Raw genomic sequence first — 13137 nt, forward strand, 5'->3', positions numbered from 1 at the left:
CTGTTCCCTGGCTTGTACCCCCTGTGGCCCCGCTGCCCTGGCCTGGCACACAGGGCCTGCCGCCCGGCCGCCACGCACCTGCCCACGCTCCTCACCCGCCAGGGGCGGGGGCAGCCTGGATACAGCGCCCCCCCGTGTGCCCTGTGCAGTCGTGTGACCATTCTCAGGGCGTTTGCTCTGTCCCTCCACACCGTTGTCTTCTCCACCACCAGTGCCAACCCCAGACCCACCCAGACCGAACCCAGAACTGTGTACCGGCCGATACTGTTTTTCATGAGGTCTCTCAGACGTCCTCCTCCCTGGGCGCCCGGGGCCGTGGCCGTCCTTGGGGAGTGGTGACATCATTCATTCGCTCAGCGAGCCTGCACGGGGAACCTGTGGTGCGCCCCTCGGTGTTCTGGGCGTGGGGGGCTGGAGTCTCCGTGAGCACGGGTCAGGAACCCCCTGCGGGAGCTCGAGAGACAGAGTAAGCGACGTCTCTGTGTCTGAGCGTCTCTGAGAAGCTGAGTCTGGAAACACCTGGAGCCCGGGGAGGGAGGCCGAGGTCAGAGTGCTGACTCAGATGGGGCAGGGCAGGTCTCTGGGGGAAGTGCCGTCTGAAGAGAGGTTACCCGCCGTAGCGTGGTCGCAGCGCTGACCGGACAGCCGCTGGGGGGAGCTGAGCTCCAGCGACAAACTGAGGCAGCCGCAGCCACGGGTCTTTGGTCCGGTGGATACGGCCTCGGCAGGGGAGGTGCTAAGGGGAAAGGTCGTGGGGACTCGGGCCCTGGAGAGTAGGCTGGAGGAGGTGAGAGGCCAGCCTTGCTTCCCCAGGTCAGGGGCTGCTCCACGTCTGCGGCCTCTGTCTCAGCTGCCCAGCCCCTCCTGAGCCCTGGTGTGGAGGTGGGGGGGGGTCTTGGGCCCAGGGAACAGGGTGCAGAGAGAGGCCACAGGGGCTGACGGCAGCGCAGGGAGGGCGTCCGCCTCTGTGCAGGGGCACGGTTCCCGGGTGTGCTGGCGGGAAGGTTGAACTTGCCTTCCCGTGGGTTCCTGGGGCGGGCACGAGTGCAGGGCTGCGTTCGGCATCTCTGCCTCCCGGAGCTGAGCCCAGGGTCCGAGGGTCCGGGACACGGGCAGAGCCCAGGTGTCTGTGTGTGTGTGTGTGTGTGTGTGTGTATGTGTGTAGATGACCCCACGGGGTGGGGACCTGTTTCTGAGTTTGTGCGAAGTGAGCCCGGATCCCCCGAGAAGGGCAGCATCAGGTAAGGGCCTCTCAGGCCTGGCTTTGGCTGCAGTCCGTGCTCAGGCCCTGTAACTCGGCTACGGTGACCATTCTTGAGCCTTTACTCTTCCGTCAGTGACAACACCGCCAGCCCACCCGCCAGGCAGGATTCAAGGCAGTGCTCCGGGCAGCTCCGCGCCGGGTGAGCAGTTGGGCTTTTTCTTACTCAGCTGTGGCCGTGGCCTCCTGGGGATAGGAATTGTTCTTCCTGCCAGGTGATGGCCATGGGGAGTGAAGTCACAGTGAGGTCAGGTGGGTGCGGTCGCTCCTGGTGCTTGCCAGGAGGATGGTCTCTGACATGATGAAGCAGTGCCCTTCCTCAGGTCTGGCCATTCCCCCTGGGGTGGGAGGCCCCCTGGCAGGGACAGGGCTGGGTCCCCGACAGGGAGAGCGCCCCGTGCCGCATGGTGCCGGCAGAAAAGGTCTGACTGTGGAGGCCCCCGGGGCGGGCGGTTTCTCACGCAGGACCTGCGGCAGGGGTGCTCCGGGCACACCTGGCACTCCTGTGTGCGCCTGGGTTATCGTTGCCGTCGCCGCTCTGAGTGTGTGAACCCATCTGCCTTTAGAACAGGAGCATCTCTCGTCTGGCCAGAAAGTAGAGGCACGCACGTGGGAGCATAGACACCGATGCTCAGCGGTAGAAGCTCCCACCGTCGGGGTTCCCTGTGTTGTCAGCGGGACCCTCTGGCGAACCTGCCCCTTCCCGACCTGTTGGAGTTCAGGCAGGTGCCCCTTGTCGTGCTGCTGAAGGGCGGGGGCTGGGCTCCCAGACCGGAAACTGCTGCCCTCCCTGGTGGGTTGCTTGGGAAGAAGCATCGGGAGCTTTCAGTGTGCCCGGTGTGGCCTTGGACGAACAGCTTGCTTGTGGGGATTTTGCCTCAGGAAGAAGTCAGACGTGGCTCAGAATACCAGACAAGGGAAAAGATTGTCACCCTGTTCAGAACGAGGAAGGTCGAGCATAAACACGTGCAAACACAAGTACATGTGGCGGAAGGCCTTCGGGTTGGCAGACTTTCTGGAAGAGGCTGGGTAGCGGTGTTGCAGGATAGACTTCAGTGCCTGGTGACCGCTCAGCTCTGCCGATGTAGAACACCAGCAGCCCCACGTGGCTCGGACCCGAGGACAGCGGTTCCCAGCGTGCTGTCCTGTGCCGGCCCCGCCGGAGGCCACTACTTAACGACGTTGGGGACACGGTCGTGATTTCAAAGTGCGATGTGTAAGCATGGCAGGTTGGATGAAGGACATTTTCTTACAAAGGGCACGAGAAGGACTAATCATAAAAGATTAATAAATGGGGCCACATTAAAGCTAGGAACTTGTCTTCATCAAAAGACATCATTAGTGGGAAGAAAAGGCAAAGCACGGGGAGGAGGAGTAGAGACTTACGGAGGACTCCCCCGCGGAGAGCGTGATATGCCTGCAGACGAATACGACCCAATAGAAAACCGGGCTATGCTCGTCCACGCGTTTCCCGGGTGTGGACGCAGAACAGCTCCGTCAGTCTTCTGGGAAATGCAGAGCGAAGCTACCTTCTTTTTGTCTTTTTAAAGTTTATTTATTTTGAGAGAGAGAGTGAGCACACATGTGCGTGAGTGTCAGAGGGGCAGAGAGAGAGGGAGACAGTCCCAACCAGGCTCCACTCAGCACAGAGCCCGACTTGGGGCTCGAACCCATGAACCTCTAGATCACGAACTCGGCCGAAGGTAAGAGCTGGACGATTAACTGACCGAGCCACCCAGGTGCCCCAAAGCTGCCTTCTGACAGAGACCGCTGCAGGCCCATCGGGATGGCTGAAAAGAAAAAGTTTGTCAACACCAAGTGCTGGCAAGGATGTAGAACTTGCCACGTACCTCCAGTGGGAGTGTAAATCACTTCGGAAAATTCTGCAGCAGAACTTGTGAAAGGTGGGCATGGCCAGTGGTTCGCCTCCTCGGTAACTATCTGACAGAATGCACGTCATGGGCGGTGAAGGGCAGGAAGGAGAATGTTGAGAACACAGAGTGGGCGCAGTCCACATGTCTGCTGACGGTAGCATGGAATTTGTACGCGGGAACACACAACAGTGAAAGCTATTCTTAACGTGTTCCAAACATGAGTGAGCTTTTCACATGTAATGTTGAGTTTGAGCGGCCAGACAGAAAAGATGATTCCATTTGTAGAAGGTTCAGAAATAGGCAACATTTGCCTGGTGTTAGAAGTTAGGGACTTATTAGCTCCAGGGAGGAGGTGAAGGACAGTGGTTAGGAGGCTCCCAGGGGCCTCGAGCCAGGTGTGGTTATGATAATTCCTCCCACTGTTTGGATGGTGTGTGCTCGCATGTTATATTCCAGTATGTGTTTATGGACAAGAGGCTTAACGGTGTGACCCCGGTGTGCGAAAGCAAATGTGTGCACGAGTGTCATTGAGAATCGATGCTCCTAGAAATGCCTTGGGGAAGCAAAGGGGACGGATGTGCTCGCACAACTGAGAAGACGTGGTTGGATTCAGGCCGACCTCATCAAGGCCAGTGACTCTCTGAGCTCAGCTCTGCAGGTCAGCTCTTTGTGACGGACCCACAGCCTGTGGTTCTCCCGCATGGCCACAGGGCAGCTGCCACAGCTCCAGTCTCTGCACATTCTCCCTGATTCACAGGAAGAAGCAAAGAAAAGCCGTGGGGCTTGCCTTCTGTGCCTGCATTGGGTCCCCTCTCTGCCTCTGAGCCTGTCAGCCCCTGTGGCCAGTGGGGTGGCCCATCAGGGACACTCCTGAAGGAAGGGGTTGAGAACAGGGATGTGTGGTTCCTGGAGGATCTTCAGGGCTCTGTGGAAACAAGGGAGGTATAGATATTCAGCAGCAAACACAGGTCTGCTGCAGATGTGGGAGCATCTTAAAGGCGGAAAATACCACGTGGGATTTATTTGTTCACTTGCTCATACATGAATTCACTTAATGAAAATTTGGCTGCCATGTGGCTGGTGCGGTGAGGGGCTGGCTCTGTGGGGGTCTCGTGCCAGGAGCAGCTGGAGCCCTGAGGGACCAGCCTGGCCTCGGGGGTCGGGTCAGGGGTCCTGAAGAAGTATCGTCGAAGAGATGCTGGAGGGATGAGCAGGAGGTAGCCAGGTAAAGCTTCAGAACATCCAGGGAAGAGACCAGGAGGAAATCTTTCCTATGTAGGACAGAAGAAGCACTAAATATAAAAGAAACACTTTATAAGTTGGATTTCATGGAAATTTAAAACTTAGGCTGTTTGAGACAAAGAGGCAGGGCCTAGATTAGGAGAATGTAATCGTAATGTGTATTTGCTTCTAGAAGACAGAACCATAAAACTCACTAGGAAGATAACCTGGTTTAAGAAATGGGCAAAAGATTTGAACAGACACTTCACCAGAGAAGAGAAGCAGTGGCGGCTGGGTACGTGGGAAGATGTTGAACATTGTTAATCATCGGGGATGTGCGATTAAAGCCACTCAGTAGAATGGCTGATATTTATTTTTTTAAGATTTCATTTATTTATTTTAATGTTTATTTATTTTGAGACAGAGAGAGACAGAGCATGAATGGGGGAGGGGTAGCGAGAGAGGGAGACACAGAATCCGAAGCAGGCTCCAGGCTCCGAGCTGTCAGCACAGAGCCCGACATGGGGCTCGAACCCACGAACCTTGAGATCATGACCTGAGCTGAAGTCGGATGCTTAACCGACTGAGCCACCCAGGCACCCCGATTTTTTTTTTTAAAGTAATCTCTATAGTGAGCATGAAGCTTGAACTCGCAGCCCTGAGATCAAGAGTCACATGCTCTGACTGAGACAGCCAGGCACCCCCAGAATGCTAATATTTAAAGATGGACAGTACAGGGTGCCTGGGTGGCTCAGTCAGTTAAGCATCTGACTTTGGCTTGGGTCATGATCTTGCGATTCATGGGTTCAAGCCCCACATCCGGCTCTGCTGACAGCACAGAGCCTGGAACCTGCTTTGGATTCTGTGTCCCCCTCTCTCTCTGCCCCTCTCCTGCTTGTGCTCTGTTTCTCTCTGTCTCTCAAAAATAAATAAACATTAACAAAATTAAAAAAAGAGAGGCACCTGGGTGGCTCAGTCGGTTAAGCGTCCGATGTCGGCTCAGGTCACGATCTCACCGTTCGTGGGTTCGAGCCCTGCGTCGGGCTCTGTGCTGACAGCTCGGAGCCTGGAGCCTGCTTCGGATTCTGTGTCTCCCTCTCTCTCTGCCTCTCCCCCACTTGTGTTCTGTCTCTGTCTCTCTCTGAAATGAATAACCATTAAAAAATTAAAAAAAGAAAAGACGGGCAATACTATCAGGGAGGGTGTGGAGCATTTGAAATTCTTATCCTCTGTTAGCTGGAGTGTGAAACCACATCATTTCTTGTGAAAGGTCTGGCAGTTTGTTAGGAAACGAAACATGTACATGTGCCTGGAGCCAATACTCCACTCCTAGGTGTTTAACCATGAGAGAGGAAAGCTTGTAGCCATAAAAACCTTGTACAAGAATAGTAGCAACAAGCTTTATTCATAGTAGCCCCGAACTAGAAACACCCCGGACGCTCAGCAGGAAGTGAGTGGCTGGGAGGCCACGGGGTCTCCGTGGGGTGGAGAAGTGAGCCGAGGGATGGGCTGCCGGTCCCCTCGTCGGTTTGGAAAAAATCACAAAGACGCCAGGCCGAGCGGAAACAAAGCGTGGGTCCCCGAATGATTACATTTGCGTGACGTTCTAGGCCAGGCCTGGGCGGTCCGCGAGGAGTTGTGCGGCTCCCTGGGCTCTCCTGGTTGAGAGGGGGATGAGCACAGGGGAAGGTTTTGGGGAGACAGAGATTCTCCACGTCTTCACGGGGGCCGTAGTGACGCAGCTGTGTACCCTTGTCAGATGTCATGGAAGGGTTTACTTGAAAGAGGCACATTTCATCTTATATGTGACATGTCGGTAATGTTGATTTAAAAAGCAGAAGCAAAGAGGGGCGCCTGGGCGGCTGTCGGTTAAGTGTCAGACTCTTGATTTCGGCTCAGGTCCTGATCTTATGGTTCGTGGGTTTAAGCCCTGCGTCGGGCTCTGCGCTGACGGTCTGGAGCCTGCTTGGGATTCTCTCCCAAGCCCTCTCCCTCCGTCTCTGCCCCTCCCCTGCTTGGGCTCCCTCTCCCTCTCCCTCTCCCTCTCAAAACAAAAAAAATAAACTAAAAGTTAAAGAAAGTAGAAGCAACAAAATACAAAGCACGTACAACGCCAATAGTCTGGCCCTGGAGACTGGGCTCTTCGTGACCACCCTGAGCCGCCTGGTCCTTCTGGGTTTGAGTTCACTTTATGTCCTGGGATTGCGGCTGCCAGTCGCCCACAAGTCTTTGGAGAGAGGAGGAAATCTGCATGAGCGACGATCTCTCCAGATGTGCGTACGTGTGTGCACATACACGTACATGCACATGCCTGTGTGTACGTTGAATGTATGCATGAGCACACACGAGCACCCGCATGTACTCTGGTCTGAAGACCGTGCAGACTCCCGAGTTCTCTGAGGCACACGAGCCGTTTAGAACCAGGGGTTCATCTCAGTCCTGTTCTCGAAGAGCACAGAGTTCAAGCCTGGCTCCCATCTGACGCCTACTCCTGTGGCCACGGGTCAAGTTTGGCGGGCTCGGTCCCTGATGTGCTTCGTGTCTGTTTCCGCTTACCGTCCTCGTCCCCCCCGTTTGGGAGTGCCACACCCAGTTAAGACCCTTTGGATTTCACACTTTGTGAGTCGGCATTAACCGTACCTACTTTTTGTTCTTGTTCTTTCTCTCACCCAGGGTTACCTTCCTGCCAACGTGGAGCGAAGACCAGCCACGCTCCAGAGAAAGCAGAAAGAGTACTTTGCGTTCATCGAGCACTATTACGACTCCCGGCACGACGACGCTCACCAGGACACCTACAGGCAGGTGGGCGCCTGTCCCTCGCTCCACGTCCCGTGAGGGGCCCTGGCCTGGTGATGGTTTGCGGGAGGGGCTGTTTGCTCTGGTGCGTTCCTAACCGGGCCACGGATTTGTGTTTGCTGACGAATGAACAAGTGACGGTGTGCTCCTGCTGGTAGTGCTTTGCTCATCTCCGGTTCCTTCTATAAAAGTGACGAGGATGTTTTTTTTTTTTTTTTAATTTTTTTTTTTTAACGTTTATTTATTTTTGAGACAGAGAGAGACAGAGCATGAATGGGGGCGGGGCAGAGAGAGAGAGGGAGACACAGAATCGGAAGCAGGCTCCAGGCTCCGAGCTGTCAGCCCAGAGCCCGACGCGGGGCTCGAACTCAACGGACCGTGAGATCGTGATCTGAGCTGAAGTCGGACGCCCAACCGACTGAGCCACTCAGGCGCCCCACGAGGATGTTTTTAATTGGAGTTGCAGAGCGGATGCCTGAGGTCCCCTGTTGGTGCCCTGACAACGTGCCTCGGGAGCCGCCCGGCCTTTCTTGTGTCAGAGAGCTGCTCTTGGGCCCGTAGGACCCGGATAGGCATGTCCTCCTCAGAGGAGGAGAGTCTCCGTGGGCTTTGTGGGCCCTGACTCTCTGGGGCACAGAGGGGTGGGGTGTGGGTAGACGAGAGCTGACTGGGCAGCTGGACTGGGGGGGTGCAGTTCATCTCCAGCAAAACGTGTAGCAGTGTATCATTTCTGCTCCCTCGTTGAACACAAAATGGTGTAATTACGGCTTCTTGAACAGTTGACAGTGTGTATGAGGGGAAGAATCCTTACATTTGATTTATAGTTCACAGTGCATTCAGAATTTGCTGTTAGAAAAGCTCATTGAGGACTTTGTCATTCTTACTGTCTTTGTAATGTGTGAAATGCAGAATGGTTTGTGCTGCCTTCATTCATTTGTTCATTCATTTTTGGGCTGTGTTTAAACAAAAAGGTAGTTCTTAAGTGATAGCTCTGCTTCCTGTTTCTTCAGTCAGCTTCTGACTTTCCCGAGACACGTTAGTACTGAATGTTTCCTTTTGGAAACCCTCCTTCTGGGTGAAGGAGCCTTGCCGAATTTTTCTGCCTCAGATATGGGCTCTCCACATCTCTTTGTCACTTTCGTGTAGATCTTTACAAAGGTCCCAAGACAGGCCTTCCCTCTGATTGGTGACCAACAGTTCTTCAAGGGAAATGGATTCTGAGAAGATCTTCCTCATGGAGGGGAAACGGTAGAGCTTGGGGGGGGGGGGCGATCGCCGTGCGAGAGAGCAAGGACCCGGGAGAGGCCCTTCTGGGGCGGGGCCCTTGCCTCTGGCTCCTTGGTGCTCCAGGGCGCAAGGCGCTGCTTGCCTGGCACCCTGAGAAACGGATTTAAGATAGCTTGCACTTGGATTTCGTTGGGGCAATAGTAGCTGACCTGGTTTCTCTTTCCACTTCACTAATTCTAGGGAATGGGTCCACTTGGTATTGTTTTGGATGTGTTTTTGATGCATTTTTATTCGAGGAAAAGACTTCCAAAGGATGACACCTAGCATCTATCTGTGAGATTTACCAAACTGTATTCTGTTACGAATTTCTTGAGGGAGAGTTAATTAAATACAGGTCGCATGTGTCTTTATTCAGTTACGATGATAGGTAATAAAAAGCTTCCGTGTTGTTGTGAATTCCCCAGATGTTTCTGCGATAACATCGCGGAGAAAACCGTAATCCGCGGCAGTGATGTCACCTCGCTTTGCCGCCAAGCAGGCCCGCCTCGCGTGTCCAGCCCCTTCCCGTTGGCACAGACGGCAGGTGTAGGTACGGTGCCCACTGGCCTGCCCACCGGAGTGTGATGGCACGGGAGCCGTGTTCTGAGGGTGGCCCTTGAGGGCACCCTGGGGCAGGGGACATGGTCAGACTAGAGTCGTCTGGCCCCCGGTCTGGACTGCACCCCTCCCTCTCGGCACTGCCGCCCGTGGGCCCACGCTTCTTCCATTCCCCCCCGCGTTGCTCAGGGGATGTGGGGCTGATGGTTTCCTCCGGGCCGGCTCCTGCCCTCTCTCGCTTTCCTGCCCGCTGTCCTTCAGTGCCGCCCCGAACACCGAGTCCACTGGCCTCCGGGCCCCTCCTGGTCCTCTCCCTGGGCGGGTGCTGCCGATGGGATGCTGGCGCCCGGGTTCTCGCCGAGGAAAGGGCTCCAGGCAGGGACCTGTCAGTGGGGAAGCAGCCGCCACGCCTCGCATCGGCGCGGTTGATGGCCCCCACCTCGGGTGGTCTTCACCAGGGTAAGCCTCTGGGGGATGCGGCAGGCACCTTCTAGACAAGGATGCTGGGCCCCGGGCCTCAGTCATGGTGCCCAGGCTGTCGTGCCCGTGAGGCAGAGCAAGGATGCTGTCCTGTTCCCGTGGATAGTGGAGTCCTTGTGGGCACATACTGACGGGAACGAACCTGAACGTTGGCTCCTTCTCGGCATTACGATGTGCACGTCTTCCTTCGGCCTCTGTGGCCTTCTCCTGGGTGACTGGGGACGGTGACGGTATTGGCCAGAGGTGGACGTGCCCGTGGGAAGTTGGGAGCCAGCCCGTGGCGCCAGCTCAAGCCCCGAACGTTCTTACTCGCTGCTGCTTGGACCTGCGGGTGTCGTCGTCTGCCGTGTCGGGGGCTTCGTTAGGGCTCTCGGGTCAGGCGGCGCGCAAGCAGGGATCGGCTGATGCTGGCAGAGGTTTTTAAGTGCTTCCTTTGAAAAGTGCCCAGGGTCCCCACGGACTCTGTGAAGTGGAGAAAAACGTGGCCTGGGCGCCAAGAAGAAGCTGTCACGGCCGAAAACGCGTACGCTATTGATGTACCTGAATTGCTCCCGTGTCCGAGGCCGGGAATCAATGTTTACTAATTGCTATGGATTCTGTTACTAAATAGCCGAGGGCCTGCTCTCTTCCTGATCGGGCAGCAAGTGTTTTCGTGGGAAGTGTCGGCAAGCCCTCGTGCTGGGCCTGTGCGGCTAGAACCTGCCCCCTCGAGCACTCGGCCACGGAGGGCGTTGGTACTTTCAGGGCGGGAGCGGGTTAGAGTCCCGGGTCAGTTCATCGCCGTTGAGCACTGCTCTTCTCATCACACTTATGCCGACATTTGTCATCTTTGAAAATAACACCTCTCTCCCTGCATCCGCAGATCCACATAGACATCCCTCGAATGAGTCCGGAGGCGTTAATACTTCAACCCAAAGTGACGGAGGTAAGAGCCAGGATCGCAAGTTCCTGTGGACGGTGTCTCCCTGGGTCGGGGCGGTGGGTGCCCACGGAACTAGCGACGTGGTTTGTGTGGTTGGGGTGCTTTACCCACAGCACGTGTGGGGTGGCCCTCGAGAACGTAATCACGGACAGGAGTCGCTGTTTTGTGTGTGGCGTTGACGCGTACGGAAGACACGGGTAGGCGTGCGTGGAGTGCGCGCGTGTGTCCTTCCCCACCTGAGGGGAGAGCCCCACTCACGTCGGACCCGTGGCGTTGGAGCCGCCCACGGTTTCTACCCTGCTCTTGAAGGGCCCCCGCGACGTGAGCGGCCCCCTGACTTTGTGATCCTGTGACCTCAGCACGTGTCCTGTGGCCTTCTCTCTGCAACTCGTGTTTTTCTTCCACATCATTTGCTAACATTCAGCTCATCTGTGCGTCCTCTTGGGTGATCGTCCGTCAGTCAAATATTGCACACTTTCTGTGGCTTTTTCCTGTCGCCGGACGTCTGGGTCGTGTCTGACGTGTTGTGATCAGGCCCTTCTCTGGGGCGTTGAGGAGAAGTAGAACGGTTGTGCTGGGGTGGGGGTGGGGGTGAGCCCGGGAGCCTGTCAGGCTGGTGTCAGTGTGCTCCCGGGGGAACTGCCCTCCTCAGACGCTCGCCTGTGGGGTGTTCGAGTCCCGCACTCCGTGTCCATGCTCCTCATCCACGGCCCACATCCACGGTTAGCGTCCACGCTCCTTGTCGTTCTAACTCTTGTCCACACTCCTCGTCCACGCCCCACGTCCACGTTCCGTGTCCCCCTCACTCTCGTCCACGCCTTGTGACCACGCCCCTCGTCCTCCTCATTCCTGTCCCGCCAGCGGGCCTTCTCCTCCTGGTCGTCATCTCCGCGTCTCTCCTTACTGGTGGCCGTGATCTCTTCCTGTGTTAATGTTTCCGTGGTCCCTTTTCGGGGGGGTGCTGCCCTCTGTCTTTTGCCCATTTTTCTCGTGGGCGGTTGATCTAGTTTGTTATTGGCTGCCGATCCTAATGTGTTAGGGATTCTAAATCTTTGTCAGCTTGCACGTCACACGCGTCCTCTCCCATCCCGTGGCTGCTTCTCACTTCCTTCTGGGTGGCGTTGATGACCGGAAGTACTTCGTTTCAGTGTGGCCGAACTTCTCGGCCCCTTCATTTCTGGTTGGCACCGCTCTGCCTTTCTTGAGAGATCTACACGTACCTTGTGTAGTCAGTCCGCTCCCATAGGTTCATCTGAAGCTTTGCTCATTTGTCCTTCACACTCCGTTTTTCATTCGTCTGTACTCACCGGCTGCTTACGAGGTGAGGTCGCCCTCCAGTGAGCTCTCCCCTGAAGTGACCCGTCAGGCCCGGCTTCAAGTGTGGCCTCCAGCTTGTCTCCCCGTGTTTGCAGCGTCCCTTCTGGTGTGCGTCCTCCTTACGCCTGCATACGTGCGTCTTTGTTCTCTGTCTTGTCCTAGAATTCAAGGGGTCTTCCCTCGACACCCACCTGCCGGCGAGTTCAGCCTCGTACCGAGTCCCACAGCTGCCAGGGCCCTGGTGCCCTTGGTCGTCTCCAGGCCTCAGGCCTGTGCGCTCCCACCCGACTCTCACAGTCAGACTCCTGGGATTGCTTGTCCCGTTTTTGTCTTTACTGTCTGTCTGATTCGTGGCTGGGCTTGCGCGGAATCTGTAGATCAGATGGGGGGAATTGACGTCTTTACGGAATCCTCTTTGTTGTCATGAATATGCACCGTCTCCATTTTTAGGCCATTTGTGATGCCTTTCAGTGTACTTGTAAAATTTGTCCCGGGAAAGGCCTTGTATGTGTTTTATTAGATTTATTCTTAGTTATCACATTTTTTTGTTATTCTTGTAAATGGTATCTCTTTAAAGTGGAATGGTTTTTACTTACGGTTTGAAACACTTGTTTGTGTCTCGAGTGCTCCGGCAAACGCACTTTTAAACTCTCCTGTCTCTTATATGCCTAGTGAGTTTGTTGAACAAAAATCCTGGATTACGAAAGCAGAAGTGCCTGTAGATTATAGCACACAAAAGGAGAGAATTAGTTTCCCACAGAAGCAGGCATCTTGAGGCGGTTGTTTTTGATTGTCCTTCTCAATGGTTGTGCTTAACCGTATCTGCAAAACGAGGGACAACATATCGTGACCTCTTTTTTACTTATTTTTTTTAACGGAAAATAGAGTCTGCCACAGATCTTCGGTTTACCGTCATTTTTATATTTTTCCTACCACTTGACACGTCGCTCGTAGAGTAGAGCTCGCAGGGTCGTGGCGGCTCGGCTCAGAGGGGTCTGCCGCAGACAGCAGGCGGCCTGGCGGGACACGGGTGCGTTCCTGTCTCCCGCACGGGCTCCCCCCGGCGGTGAGGCGGCTTTGCCGCTGTGCTTGGCGTCACCCCCCGCGGCCCCGGCTGCTGCTGTAGCTTCTCCGCACCGCGTTTCCCTTCCACATGCAGGAGTGAGGAGGGCGCGCCCCTCGCCTTGCCGCTCTTCCCTAGAAGGTGTTCCCAGTACCTGTGCTTCTGTCCCTCGGGCTGGAACTTAGTCACGTGGTTGTACTTGACCGTCTGGAACAGGGACAGCGTGACTCGGATTTTAGCTGGTTCGTGTGCCTCGCTGACGTCTGGGCCTTCTGACCGCCCAGAAGAAGGGTTTCGGCACATCCCCCATCTACCCACGCTTTCCTGTCCCTTCAGTAGGGGATGCGCAGTCCGCTCGGTTCGCCACCCGCCCCCTCCC

At 55.7% G+C, this 13137-nt stretch overlaps 1 protein-coding gene across 1 annotated transcript in view; it reads left to right on the top strand.

The window, feature by feature from the left end:
- TBC1D22A (TBC1 domain family member 22A) overlaps positions 1 to 13137 on the top strand; it is a 324756-nt gene that overhangs the window by 94273 nt on the left and 217346 nt on the right. The window contains 2 exon segments of the mRNA XM_030322325.1: positions 7030 to 7158; positions 10319 to 10381. Of these exon segments, the coding sequence (XP_030178185.1) occupies positions 7030 to 7158; positions 10319 to 10381 (192 nt within the window).

This window comes from Lynx canadensis, chromosome B4 (assembly GCF_007474595.2).
Source record: "Lynx canadensis isolate LIC74 chromosome B4, mLynCan4.pri.v2, whole genome shotgun sequence".
Taxonomy (NCBI): Eukaryota; Metazoa; Chordata; class Mammalia; order Carnivora; family Felidae; genus Lynx; species Lynx canadensis.